Below are 12145 nucleotides of genomic sequence, written 5' to 3' on the forward strand. Positions count from 1 at the left end.
ACACATTTCTTGACTTTCGTATTTTTACAATATTAAACATAACGTATACAATTATAGAAAATATTTTGTAATTTTAAAAACAGAATCAATTTAAAAATAACTATCGCGTGACAAGTCAAAATGATATTTCAATTTAAAGATCATAACGAAGTAATTGTTACCGTCGTTGTTTTTATAGTATTTCATTTTTAATGAATAAAATTATTATTATTATATCAATAAGATGCATTTAAAAATCCATTTATAAAAACATTCACAAATTGATATTAATTTATCGTACTGATAATAAATTAAGAATTTGATTGATTTTTGATATATATATATATATATAGTTCTGAAAATATATTTCAGAATTTGAATAAAATATAAGTAAACTTAAAAAAATATTTCTCTCCCTATTTCGCACAATAAGTACAACTGTATTTATTAAAAACGAAGAAAAAACAAATAATAATAAGTATAAATACTAAAATAATATGATTTAAATATAATGTTGCAAACATTCGTTCGATATTTCATAAATTGACAACATGAATAATTATTTGAATCGCCCTTTCTTCTTTTCGCTTACATGGGACTATATAAATAAGTACTTTAGTTTGTATTCAGTATGACAATTGTGATCAAAAATAGATAATACCCACAACCCGATATTAATTATTCTTATTTAATTTGAAACGAAGAAATGAATATCATTAAAAATTTGTAACAATAAAAACTATACTATATTAAATATATGGCAGTTACTACATGATAATATTATTTCAAAGAAGTTAAAACAAATAGCAAAAACAAAATAGATTTGGGAAATCGAATATAGAATTTTCTCGTCTCTAGATTATTACTTTTTCTATATTAGACAAAATTAAGATATTAAATTTATGTTTTTATTTTAATAATTGAGAGAGATATGTTCAAAAATTGCCCTCGTTATTTAATTCGGAGTTAATTTAATCTGAATCCTAGATATTTTCTCTCTATATTGAAATATACATTATAGAAGTGAAGAAATATATTTTTATAAGTTAGATATTATTTCTATTATCATTGTACGTTTGTGTGTGTGTGTGTGTGTGTGTATAAAGATTTACTTAAATAGGATTATATTCATACTATTTCATTTTTGCAATTAATTTGTAATATGTTAAAATATCTCAAGCGTACAATAATTTCATTGATCGATGAAGTCTCTTGCAATGAACTCGCTACCATACTTTTTTTTATATTTCGTAAAGATTTTAAATACGTTTTTTCCTTTTCCTTTTCTTTCTTTTGTTCGTATACACGTAAAATACAACACAATGTTCATAATTCTTTTCTAAATGTTTAATTACATTCGATATATATATTGTGCGAAAGTACAAGTAAATGTTTGAGGATTAAAAAAAAAAATAAGAAAAAAAAAATAAAATATAAAATAAATCAAAAGATATATTATTTATCGAATCATTACTAAAATATTCCTTTAGAACAACTTTTGGTCTAGTAAAGCTGATTAAACAACGGTTTTTATATTTAACACCAGATATTTTTAAGGCACGGAATAAAAATACGATTACGTTAATTATTTATCAAATATATCCTTTTTATCGTTAATTATTTCTTCTTAGGGCACCTATCACTCAACGTACAAAATATTTAATAAGGATATATAATTTTATTAAAATAAAAGATAATTTTAAAAGACCGTTGCACCAAGAAATGTACTCAATAATTTCATCAATCACATATATACCTACAAATTTATTACTTTGTACTGTTCTTTCTTCTCCCCCCTTAATATTTCGCCTGTTTGGTCGTACAACGGTTTTTGTTTTCTTTTTTTTTTGATAACAATGTTAAATAAACTTATCCACACATAAATTTTCAATAATAATAATAATAATAATAATATTTCAATTAACATTATTTCATTGTTTTTTTTTTCACTAGATCAGCAAAAAAACTGTACCCACGATTCTATTGCTTTTTTGTTATTGATAATCATTGTCAACACTTACAAAAGGAGACAAAAAAAAATCCACACATATCTGTTAAAAAAAAATACATTTTCTTACTATATTTGCATTAAGTGAAGGGAAGTGCTTGCAGAAAAACTTCTTTTATTAGAGAACATTAAAAGGAGTTTTTCTTTTTGTATTGAATTATTCTTTTCATAAAACCCATAAATGATATATATATATAAGTGTGTATATATTATATATATTTTTCTGTGTATACTAGATAAATAATATAAATAAATAGATTACACAAAATCTTTTATAAAATAAAAACAATCTTAAATTGAACCCCTAGAGCTCGTAGATAAACTTAATTAGATTCTATGAAAAAAGGAAAAAAAAAGAAAATACAAAAAATATAAACGACTATGTTCTTCGCTCAAAAGTATTCAATATTGTATCTAAATGCTAATATAAAGTATATAAATGAGGTATTCGTAACACAGAATTCAATCGCGCTATTTATATTCAAAACTTCTCTTTACTATTCTTTCTAATTAAAATATAAAGCAACCTACGAGCACTTATTTGCTGAACGGGTCAATGAGTTTTTTGTCGCTTCTATTTATATACATATTCAGCCTTTACCAAACACTTTTTTATAAGTACTTAACTGCTTGATGAAAGAGAATACACGATTAAACGTGTGAGACTAATTCGGAATATTTGTCTACTATGCGATAAATGCTATTAAACAGGTTATTATATGTGATGCACGTATGATTGTTCATGACACGAGCTATTCGATGAATAATGTTCAATGAATAAGTGTATATATATATATATATATATATATATATATATTATACACATATATATGTGTGTATATGTGAACATTTTTGGCAACTTCCCCTGAGCAAAATAGATATATCTTATTTCTTATCATTTCTGTTCTTTGTTGTTGTTGTTGTTTTCGAGGAATTGGGTACAGCTTCTAAGCCAATCGTGATTATATAAAATGCATGTAAGAATCTCACAATTGGATTAGTATCGTTTACATTAGATATTTAAATAATTTGTTAAGTACCTAATGCCAAAACATTTCTATATGTCATAGGCGTATGTTCTGCCCTTCGTTACTTGGTATCTTTAGTACTATTCCAACTGCCGACATTATCGTATATAGTCGGCCATTCTGTAAGCGTTAAGAACGATCTTGTTTAACTAATAAAGTTGTTCTTTCCTCGTCGTCCAATGATCTCTTCCCGGACAAAAGTCGGATTGCTTCTGACTGACTTATATGCACGTCAGAATCTAAACTCAGTTTACCTATTCCTGCTGTTGCGACTGCATTTTGTGCCTGAAAAAAAATAAATTAATACGTCAAAGTTTCCTATATGAGAGAACGAAAGACGAGAAAACTAAGAATAAAAAATGATGCTAACTAAAATTTGAACATACTTTCATAGGTGAATTTTTTAATTTTCCATTATGATCACTGTGTGATGAAACGAATTTAGAATTTGTGACTGGACTTGCGCTAACCGGTAGAGGAGATGTCGGAGCAGTTGAACTACGAATTGGTGATTGATTTTTAACATCTTTTTCCTTGCTCGTTTCGTTTTCTTTGTCCTTTGGTAAAACTGGTGATTCTGGTACGCTACGATCATCCTCATCCAAGGAATGTAACAACTGAAATGAAAATATTACCTTGTATACTCTCCCTAATAATGATACTAATTGGATATGAATTATCTTGGAAACATCTATATCCTACATACTTTTTCTACTTCATCATCAAATTGCTCATGAGTAGGTAAAGGATCTTTTTGGCTTCGTTCTAAAAGAGTGGCACGCTTAGCAGCAAGATATAAAGATCTTCTAACTTTGACATAAAATACTTCCGTTACTGCTCTAACAGTATAATCTGGTACAAAGGTGTAACGTAACATAGAATCTAAATTAATTGATTGAATACTTCCAAGATTTTGAGGATTTCCAGTAGTGGGAGATTCAGCTAGAAAATAATAAATATAATATAAATAACATTAACGCGCGTGCGCGCGTAAAACATACATAATTAAGTGTACAAATATACATTTATGTTTTACCTATTCCTATATTTGTAGTAAGCGCTTGAGATCCGAAGTACGTAAACGGGCCACTTTCGAACATCAAATTTTCCTTGCCGACTGTAACTTCTACTCGACCTTCTAATATCAATACAAAATAGTCAACCGCTTTTCCTTGCTGATAAATAACCGTAGTAGGATCATTTCGTGCTTTTTCACGAGTCTTTACTTTGATGTGATAAATGATATCTTGCTTAAGCAAACGACGTAGAATAACTTCAGATATTGTATCAGGCTTAAAAGCATCTACAGCTGTGAATCATATGTTATGCTCAAATATATGCTAAATGCCTTATAATAATGTCTATGCTAATCTCAAGGTAACACTTCTTCCTACTTGTGGATAAATATTGGAACATGGCCAGAGTTAATTGAGGTGATATATGAATACGCTGATTTTCTTTCTTCTCTGCGAACACGGTAAAGTCCTGCATTTTTGGCCGAGCTTGCCTTTTACGTTTACTTCTATTGTCAGCTGTAAACAAAATATGTATAAATGTTACGTTAATAAATATAATTGATAAATGTAACCATATTAATTATATTTAACTTACTAAATACATCTGTCTCATCTATAATTTCTGCTTGAATTAATTCCTCTATAACATCTTCTAATGTAACCAAACCTATCACTTCATAGAAAGGATCACCTTCACCTTTATTGTTAACTGTTTGAACAAACGCCATGTGACCTTTATGGCCTATGAAAATAGATAGAAAATTTTTATTATAAAACTTCATAAACAAAATTATTTAAACAGAGTTATTTTTATTAAGTATGTATACCTTCTTTAAATTGTTTAAACATTATATCTAATGTAACATCTTCAAAAACGAAGTTGCATGGATTTTGATAGAACTGACAGAGTGTTTTAAGTGGCATATTATCATCGGGATCAACGAATGCAAGATCTTTAATATACAACATCGTAACAATATTAGTTCTAGTTCCCTCATATACTGGTATTCGTGAATAACCTGTAAATAAAAATATAATTAATGAATTACTTAATTACATACTAAGATCACTCGTTTAATTCATAAAAATGCTTGACGGATGTTACATAATAAATATTAAATTGGTTTTCGATAAATCCATATCCCGATAAGATATTATATCTTATCAATTTTATATTCCATTTTAATTTGTGAAATATGTTAAAATAATACGATAAAAAATAGAATCGCATTTGTAAGATACAATGCATATCATTTGAATCGTTGTAAACTATTATAAATGCGATAAGATATTTTTTATATAAATGATTAGATTTAAAATAGAAAATGATATAAATAATATTATATACCTGATTTCATTATCTCAGATACAGTTTCAAAATCTAAAACTGCATTATAATTTAGCATGTAGACATCTTCGATTCTTGTCATGACATCTGCGACAGTCTTTTTTCGTAATTCTAATGCTCCAGCTATGATGTTAACTTCATCTTTTTCTAGATCATTATATCCCGTTGTAACCTGTTAATTACATTGAAACTTTTTTACTGATCAAAGATATCATAAATAAATAAATAAGTACCCACCTTAACAAGTTCTTTCAATCTTTCTCGGTTATAAACATTGCCAATTTCTTCGCCAAGAAAAACATCCAAAATTTTACTAATCGGATAACTTAATGGAAATGTTATTATCATAGTCAATTTTGTAATATAAATTGTTTTAGCGCCAACGCATAGGCCATGCCTGCTACAAATAGCCTGTAAAGAAAAACATTCAATATTTGCTTTTTAAATATAATATTATAATGGTTATATTTTAAAAACTACATACTTGGGGCGAAATTTCACCAAAAATAACAATAGCAAGCGTCGAACAGATTACTGCGACTAGTCCAGACGTTAAATCATCTAACAGAATAGTAAACAATGAATTGACGAGGACATTTGAAAATAAAATCGAACAGAGCAAGTAGTTTCCATGATTTCTCACTGGCTGAATTGTCCTTGCATATTGTTTTTCCTAAAAAAATAAAATATATACAAATATATATGAGATCACATTATTTTTTAGCAATAAACTTAAAAATTCTGTAAAACAAATAAATTAATATTTATGCAACATACTTTTTCTGTACCAGTGTTACAAAGTATTTTTAGTTCAGTTCTATCCATTGCCATCAAACCCAAGTTAAGGCCAGAGAATAAAGCAGAAAAGCTGAGACACAAGAGAATGATCACAATGGTAAGCCAAAGAGGTAACATTTTCTCATATGTACGAATCTGAAATATATTGACTGTAAATAGTTAATATTACATATATCTTAATAATATCGAAATAGTTGCACATTTAAATGAAATAAAACTAAGACACTCACTGTAATCCACGATGCTATGCCTTGATGTCTAAAAGGCACATAATCGCTTGGAGCATCTTCATATACAGGTGGTTTAGCACAAATAAAAAATGGAGATCCAAGTGGTAGAACTACATCAATGGTTGCTGTATTTTTCTGTACATTTTTCACCTATGAGGAGTGAAATAAACAATTGATTATATTTACTGTCCGCTTAAAAGTTGTACACTTATACGAATACATGCGTAGAGCTTTTATACATTTCTTTTGTTTTCATGCACTCACAAATTATACAATTAATTCTATAAAATAGACTTTGAAATTAAATGTTGATATGTAAATAATAATATTTTCTCTTACTTGAAACTCATTGCTCTTTATTTTGTCACAAATAGAATCCCTCTCTTGTGGCATATCCGTAAATGTGATTAAAGTACCTTCTTTAATTCCAGATCCAAATAATCGTATTACTGCTTTGCCACCAGCCAAAATCTCTGGAATACCTTCTTCTGTGTAGCTAGGGTCCTTGTCAGCTATCTCTATTCTCAGCCCTTCGATGTAAATCTTAGTATGGTCTTGTGTCGATGGTACATATTCATTTTCACTGATGTTAGATAAATGCGAGTCTGCACGGCGTGTACGAAAAGATTTTCTGACAAAAAAATATCTAATTGCTATAGACGTTTACAAATGATCGCCTAACACACAATTACAAATCCAAACATATATATCTTAAACATTTTTACTTTCCTGTTTATTTTAGAATTAAAATAATTGTATTAAGTGGAACATTGAAACATGAATCAAAGTAGAGGGACAAATGTGCCATGTTTACACAAAAGATAAAATAAAGTCTTCAATTCTTAATAAAGAGCATTGTAAGATACAGAAGTACAACAATGACCTACTTAGGAAGAGATCAGTATTTTTCTTTATGGAAACAAATTAATTAACGGTGGTTGAAATACAAATTTATTTAAAATAAAATAAATATTTTGTTGAGGCTCAAAACTTTTCAAATAAACTTTAATTTAACCTTTTAATTACAATTAAAATACATTTGTATAACATTCATAGAAAGCATCTATCGATGTAATGTAATATAACTGATCAAATATTTTCAAATGATAATCACTAGCAAATTCGCAGAGAATATACTACAGAAAGTAATTGGATACAGTGATACAGATAATTAGTCATCAGTCTGATAGCAAGCAATCAAGAAGTATGTAAAAGGAAACCATAGCTCGATACAGAAAATATAATAAGCATGAGTAATGCCATATTATACATTACAAAGAATTTTATTGTTATATTTATATACCGTTAAAAAAATTCAATAATAAATATATAAAGAGATAAATGATGAATTCATTGAAGAAGTTTTGAATGAAGTAGCAGTCTCATAAATGCTTCTATTTCTTAAAATATTTGGCCAATCCAAAAGTATTGGAACACTTAAATGTAGGCCAATACACAAATCTATTTTTATACATCTCAATTTGGAGTGTGTCCGAATAAGAAGCATGTTTTCTAACTATGGTAAAAATACTAATTAGAATTTTTAACAAAGAATAACAATTATAATAATTAATGCAATTGTTTGATTACATTATTCAATATTATTGAAATAACGACAATTTTATTATACAAATTTCTATTATATTAGTATATATGTATAATCATATATATGTATAAATCAATTTGATTAATTTATGTTATATACCTTTGCATTTAATATCCAATCTTAGTTTTTGTTTATTCATAAAATAACGTTCATTGTTATTATATTTATCGATAAACACTTATTTCAAAATATTGATTTTTCGTTAACAATAAAACAAAAATGCAATTAAAAATATACCTATGCAAAGTTAAATGTGTGTAGTTGTCTTCTATAAATTAATATTTCACTGTTTAGGAAAACAAATGTTTTGATGAAGATTAATCTACGGTACACTTGAAAAATTTGTTGCTAATGTATACAATGATAACACACGCGCAAAATAATTTTATTAATTTGTAAAGATTTCTAAATTATTTATTCGTAAATAATTCAATAATCAAATAAATGAAATAAAAAAATATTACATAAAAATATTTGTTATTCTCTCTACACATACGTGACTGGTTTGAAAAGTTTTGAGTTTAACATAGAAACGAGAACAATTTTTTTCTTCTTAGAAAAGCGTACATATTTCTATATATTTTTCAGCTACTCTAAATTTACCTCAAAAATCTTCATGTTTATGCCCCCCCCCTCCGCGACACACACACACATATAGCATACATTACAGATGATACGTGAATCACATGGGGACAAAAAAGATATATGACGTAAGATATATGATCAAAGATACTATATTATCATGATAAAATTAAATTCAGCGCGATAATCTGTTAAGATAGTAAACAAATAAATGAGGAAAGTTTATGAAAAAAAAGAAAAAAATGGTGGGCCTTGCACAAGGAAAAAAAAATGAGAATTGTATTCCATCACGTAACCGGCATTTTCTGACATTGCACACATAAGTGAACAATGCGATTTGTCCTGGTTTTTTTTTTTTTCATTTTCTTTTTCTTTGTTCCACGTAAGGAAAGTTTCTTCGCATACCTTTATGTACACATAACCATGCGCATATATACATGTATGTGAATATGTATATATATGTGTATAGTATATATGTATGTATAATCTATATATGGTATATGTATTAATACTTACTGTAATTGCGAAGGTAAATTAATCGTAAAATGACTTCCAAGATTGGTCCATCGTCCGGTGTATTTCAGGCAAAAATAGATCATATTTGCTTTAGTGTCCGGAAGTTCCATAAATGTATATATGGCACGATCGCCCGACATCGAAATCCAAACGTTCTTGAGTACATTAACATCCCGTTCACAATCACTATCATCATTCGACCAACGTAATGATAAGTTACTTTCGAGGCCGGTCCCGAATAACTCTATCAAATATTCCGAAATAAAGGAATGTGTTTTCTGGTTAAACACATCTCGTACATTTAACACGTTTATTGCTGTCACGTTAGGATTATTCGAATTCACTGTACCTAACAATGTATTACCTCTCGTTAATCGAATAATGAATAATAGAAAAAGTACCGGTGTATAATGTCGAGCAAGAAGCTGCGCCATCGTGCGACTAACTCGACTCTGACAATTTCACTCGTCGACTTTTACTGTGCTCTATTTATAACCTTCAAGAATCGGCGCCACGCATGCGCAAGTTACGAAACTATATTTGCAATATCTTGTGATATTATCTGCGTATAACTCTCAGTAATAGAGATGACTTATCTTTTATCTCAATCTTTGTTTTACAAATAATCACAATAATCAACTTTTAATAAGAAAATAAAATAATATAATATTAAATGCGTGCGATAGGTCAATAAAGCAAATCTACTCCTTTGTAATTTGCAAAAGTTTATTTTCTTTAGTTAGCTTAGAATCGACCAATCAACGTTGATATTTATTATCCAATCAGATGTTACGAAAATGTACTTAAGTTCACTTCATACTTTCGATCTATGATTCGAGTGATCTTGACAACCCATCGATCGTAATGTAAGAATACGGCATAAAGTATAATCGGAAACTATAAACGTGTGGAAAATCTTTTCCATTAATTTCGATCCAATTTATTCCCAAATTTAGAAGTAGGAAAGTGTTTTACATTATTCTAATTAAATAACGAAGCGTAGATTGATACACGAACATATAGATAATGATTTAAATTTGAATTATTCGGAAAGATCCGATCGAGATGTATCCAACTGTTTCAACAACTGGACCGCAAGATCAAAATGGAGGAACTGACGGATAGATCGATAATGCTCAGTAATTTTAGTGAATATCATTGATCACTTTGCTTGTCAACGTGATTGTAAGTAAATTGCTTATATATATTTCTATTATTGAAAGTAACGAGAAATGTTTATTTTTATTGATTGACAGTTCGTATTCGTACATCAATATGCGCGCGAAATTTGTTTTTCGGATTAAAAATCTTAAACTTTTTTTTCATTTTAGATCTCGTTTTAATGATAAGAAAATTTGTTTGGTGATTAAGTTTTGTAAATATATTATTCCCAACTTAAATTTTCATAATATTGGAAAATATTTATAATAAATCTATTTGCCTTTATTTTGGATCAGAGCATGGAATGGATGGATCCTGTCCACTCCTCTTTCCATCTTTTGGGGAGAAGAATAGTTCTGAACGAGGAATCGGATATACAGCACAGAAAGTGTCTCTATACAGGCCACCCTCGGATGCGATTGATCTTGGATACCATACCCTTGACAATAGTGGTTGCCGTGTACCTTCTTCATCTACTATTACATCCGTACCTACCAGACAACAACCACTATCGCAAACGAAAAGAGCATATGTTACAGGTCTTTATCAACTTGATGATGAGTTGTTATTAAAAATATTTTCCTGGCTAAGTACTAGAGATCGTTGCGCTTTGGCGCAAACTTGTAGACGTCTTTGGGAAATAGCGTGGCATCCATCATTATGGAAGGAAGTTGAAATACAATATCCTCAAAATGCGACTATAGCGTTAAACGCCTTAGCGCAACGAGGATGTCACTCTTGTATTCGCCGGTTGATATTGGAAGGTGCCACGGGTCTTCCTGGAGTCTTTCGACAACTGCCATTTTTAAGTTTAACTTCTCTAATCTTACGTCATTCGCGACGCGTCACGGATGCTAACGTAACTGCCATTTTAGATAATTGCGTGCATTTAAAAGAATTAGATTTAACTGGATGCGTGAGTGTGACTAAAGCATGTAGCCGGATAACATCGTTGCAATTACAGTCGCTTGATCTAAGCGATTGTCACAACATTGAAGATTCTGGATTGGTATTAACGCTCTCTCGTATGCCACAACTTGCGTGTCTTTATCTCCGACGGTGTGTACGTATTACCGATGCAAGTTTTGTCGCTATTGCATCCTATTGCGGAAATTTACGACAATTATCTGTATCCGATTGCGCTAAAATAACAGATTTCGGTGTACGTGAGGTGGCTGCACGTCTTGGTCCATCATTGAGATATTTTTCTGTTGGAAAATGTGACCGTGTGTCCGATGCCGGTCTACTTGTAGTAGCCAGACATTGTTATAAATTACGTTATTTGAATGCACGTGGTTGCGAAGCATTGAGCGATAGCGCCACTTCTGCTTTAGCACGTGGATGTCCACGGCTTAGAGCTCTCGACATTGGAAAATGCGACATTGGTGATGCAACGCTTGAAGCTCTTTCCACCGGTTGTCCTAATTTGAAAAAGCTCTCTCTTTGTGGTTGCGAACGGATCACTGATGCTGGACTGGAAGCATTAGCTTATTACGTGCGTGGTTTAAGACAGTTAAATATCGGAGAATGTCCTAGAGTAACTTGGGTTGGATACCGTGCAGTTAAACGTTATTGTCGCCGATGCGTTATAGAACATACTAATCCTGGTTTCTCCAGTTGATCTATATTTACTTTAATCTCTTGCTTCTACTATCTGCGATATATTTATTAACAAATATCAATTTCACTGCTTAATTAAATATTAATTTATATATATACTGAAATAGATTTGTAAAAATATATTTTGCGTATTGCTTAAAAAACGCATTCGCTATTTATTGTTTTTTTTATATTTTAATACATTATACAAGGGTAATAAAATGTTAAATTTTCTACTTTAATAAATGAATGTCTTATATTTTACTTTTAATAT

At 29.4% G+C, this 12145-nt stretch overlaps 2 protein-coding genes across 3 annotated transcripts; one reads left to right on the plus strand and one right to left on the minus strand.

Annotated features, from left to right (window-relative positions):
• Positions 1-1927: 1927 nt before the first annotated feature.
• On the minus strand, positions 1928-9578 carry LOC106784346 (metal transporter CNNM4). 2 transcript variants are annotated; one of them, XM_014743773.1, is made up of 14 exons: positions 9112-9578; positions 6747-7038; positions 6408-6557; positions 6157-6312; positions 5864-6052; positions 5617-5790; positions 5380-5551; positions 4859-5050; positions 4627-4773; positions 4410-4547; positions 4052-4324; positions 3722-3957; positions 3486-3632; positions 1928-3300 (listed from the first exon to the last, which is right to left on the minus strand). In XM_014743773.1, exons 1-14 carry the CDS (start codon positions 9543-9545, stop codon positions 3145-3147), a joined length of 2856 nt encoding a protein of 951 aa, XP_014599259.1. In that variant the 5' UTR covers positions 9546-9578; the 3' UTR covers positions 1928-3144. The 2 variants fall into 2 exon arrangements, with proteins under 2 accessions (XP_014599259.1, XP_014599258.1); XM_014743772.1 differs by having other exon boundaries at positions 3402-3632.
• A 407-nt stretch (positions 9579-9985) lies between these two features.
• Positions 9986-12128, plus strand: LOC106784290 (F-box/LRR-repeat protein 7-like). Its single transcript, XM_014743665.1, has 2 exons — positions 9986-10296; positions 10569-12128. The coding sequence occupies exon 2, from the start codon at positions 10577-10579 to the stop codon at positions 11891-11893; it is 1317 nt and encodes a 438-aa protein (XP_014599151.1). The 5' UTR covers positions 9986-10296; positions 10569-10576; the 3' UTR covers positions 11894-12128.
• The last annotated feature ends 17 nt before the right edge of the window (positions 12129-12145 follow it).

The sequence above is a fragment of the Polistes canadensis genome, unplaced genomic scaffold (assembly GCF_001313835.1).
Source record: "Polistes canadensis isolate GaletaPanama2010 unplaced genomic scaffold, ASM131383v1 scaffold_33, whole genome shotgun sequence".
In the NCBI taxonomy this organism is placed as follows: Eukaryota; Metazoa; Arthropoda; class Insecta; order Hymenoptera; family Vespidae; genus Polistes; species Polistes canadensis.

What these genes read in the sequence shown, in the direction of transcription:
- LOC106784346 (XM_014743772.1), bottom strand. Translation starts at nt 9,545, where the DNA reads ATGGCGCAGCTTCTTGCTCGACATTATACACCGGTACTTTTTCTATTA. An exon ending in AATTTACCTTCGCAATTACA is followed by an intron (nt 7,039 to 9,111) that starts GTAAGTATTAAT and finishes TTTTTTTGTCAG; the next exon opens with AAAATCTTTTCGTACACGCC. An exon ending in GATTGAAAGAACTTGTTAAG is followed by an intron (nt 5,552 to 5,616) that starts GTGGGTACTTAT and finishes TGTAATTAACAG; the next exon opens with GTTACAACGGGATATAATGA.
- LOC106784290 (XM_014743665.1), top strand. Translation starts at nt 10,577, where the DNA reads ATGGATGGATCCTGTCCACTCCTCTTTCCATCTTTTGGGGAGAAGAAT.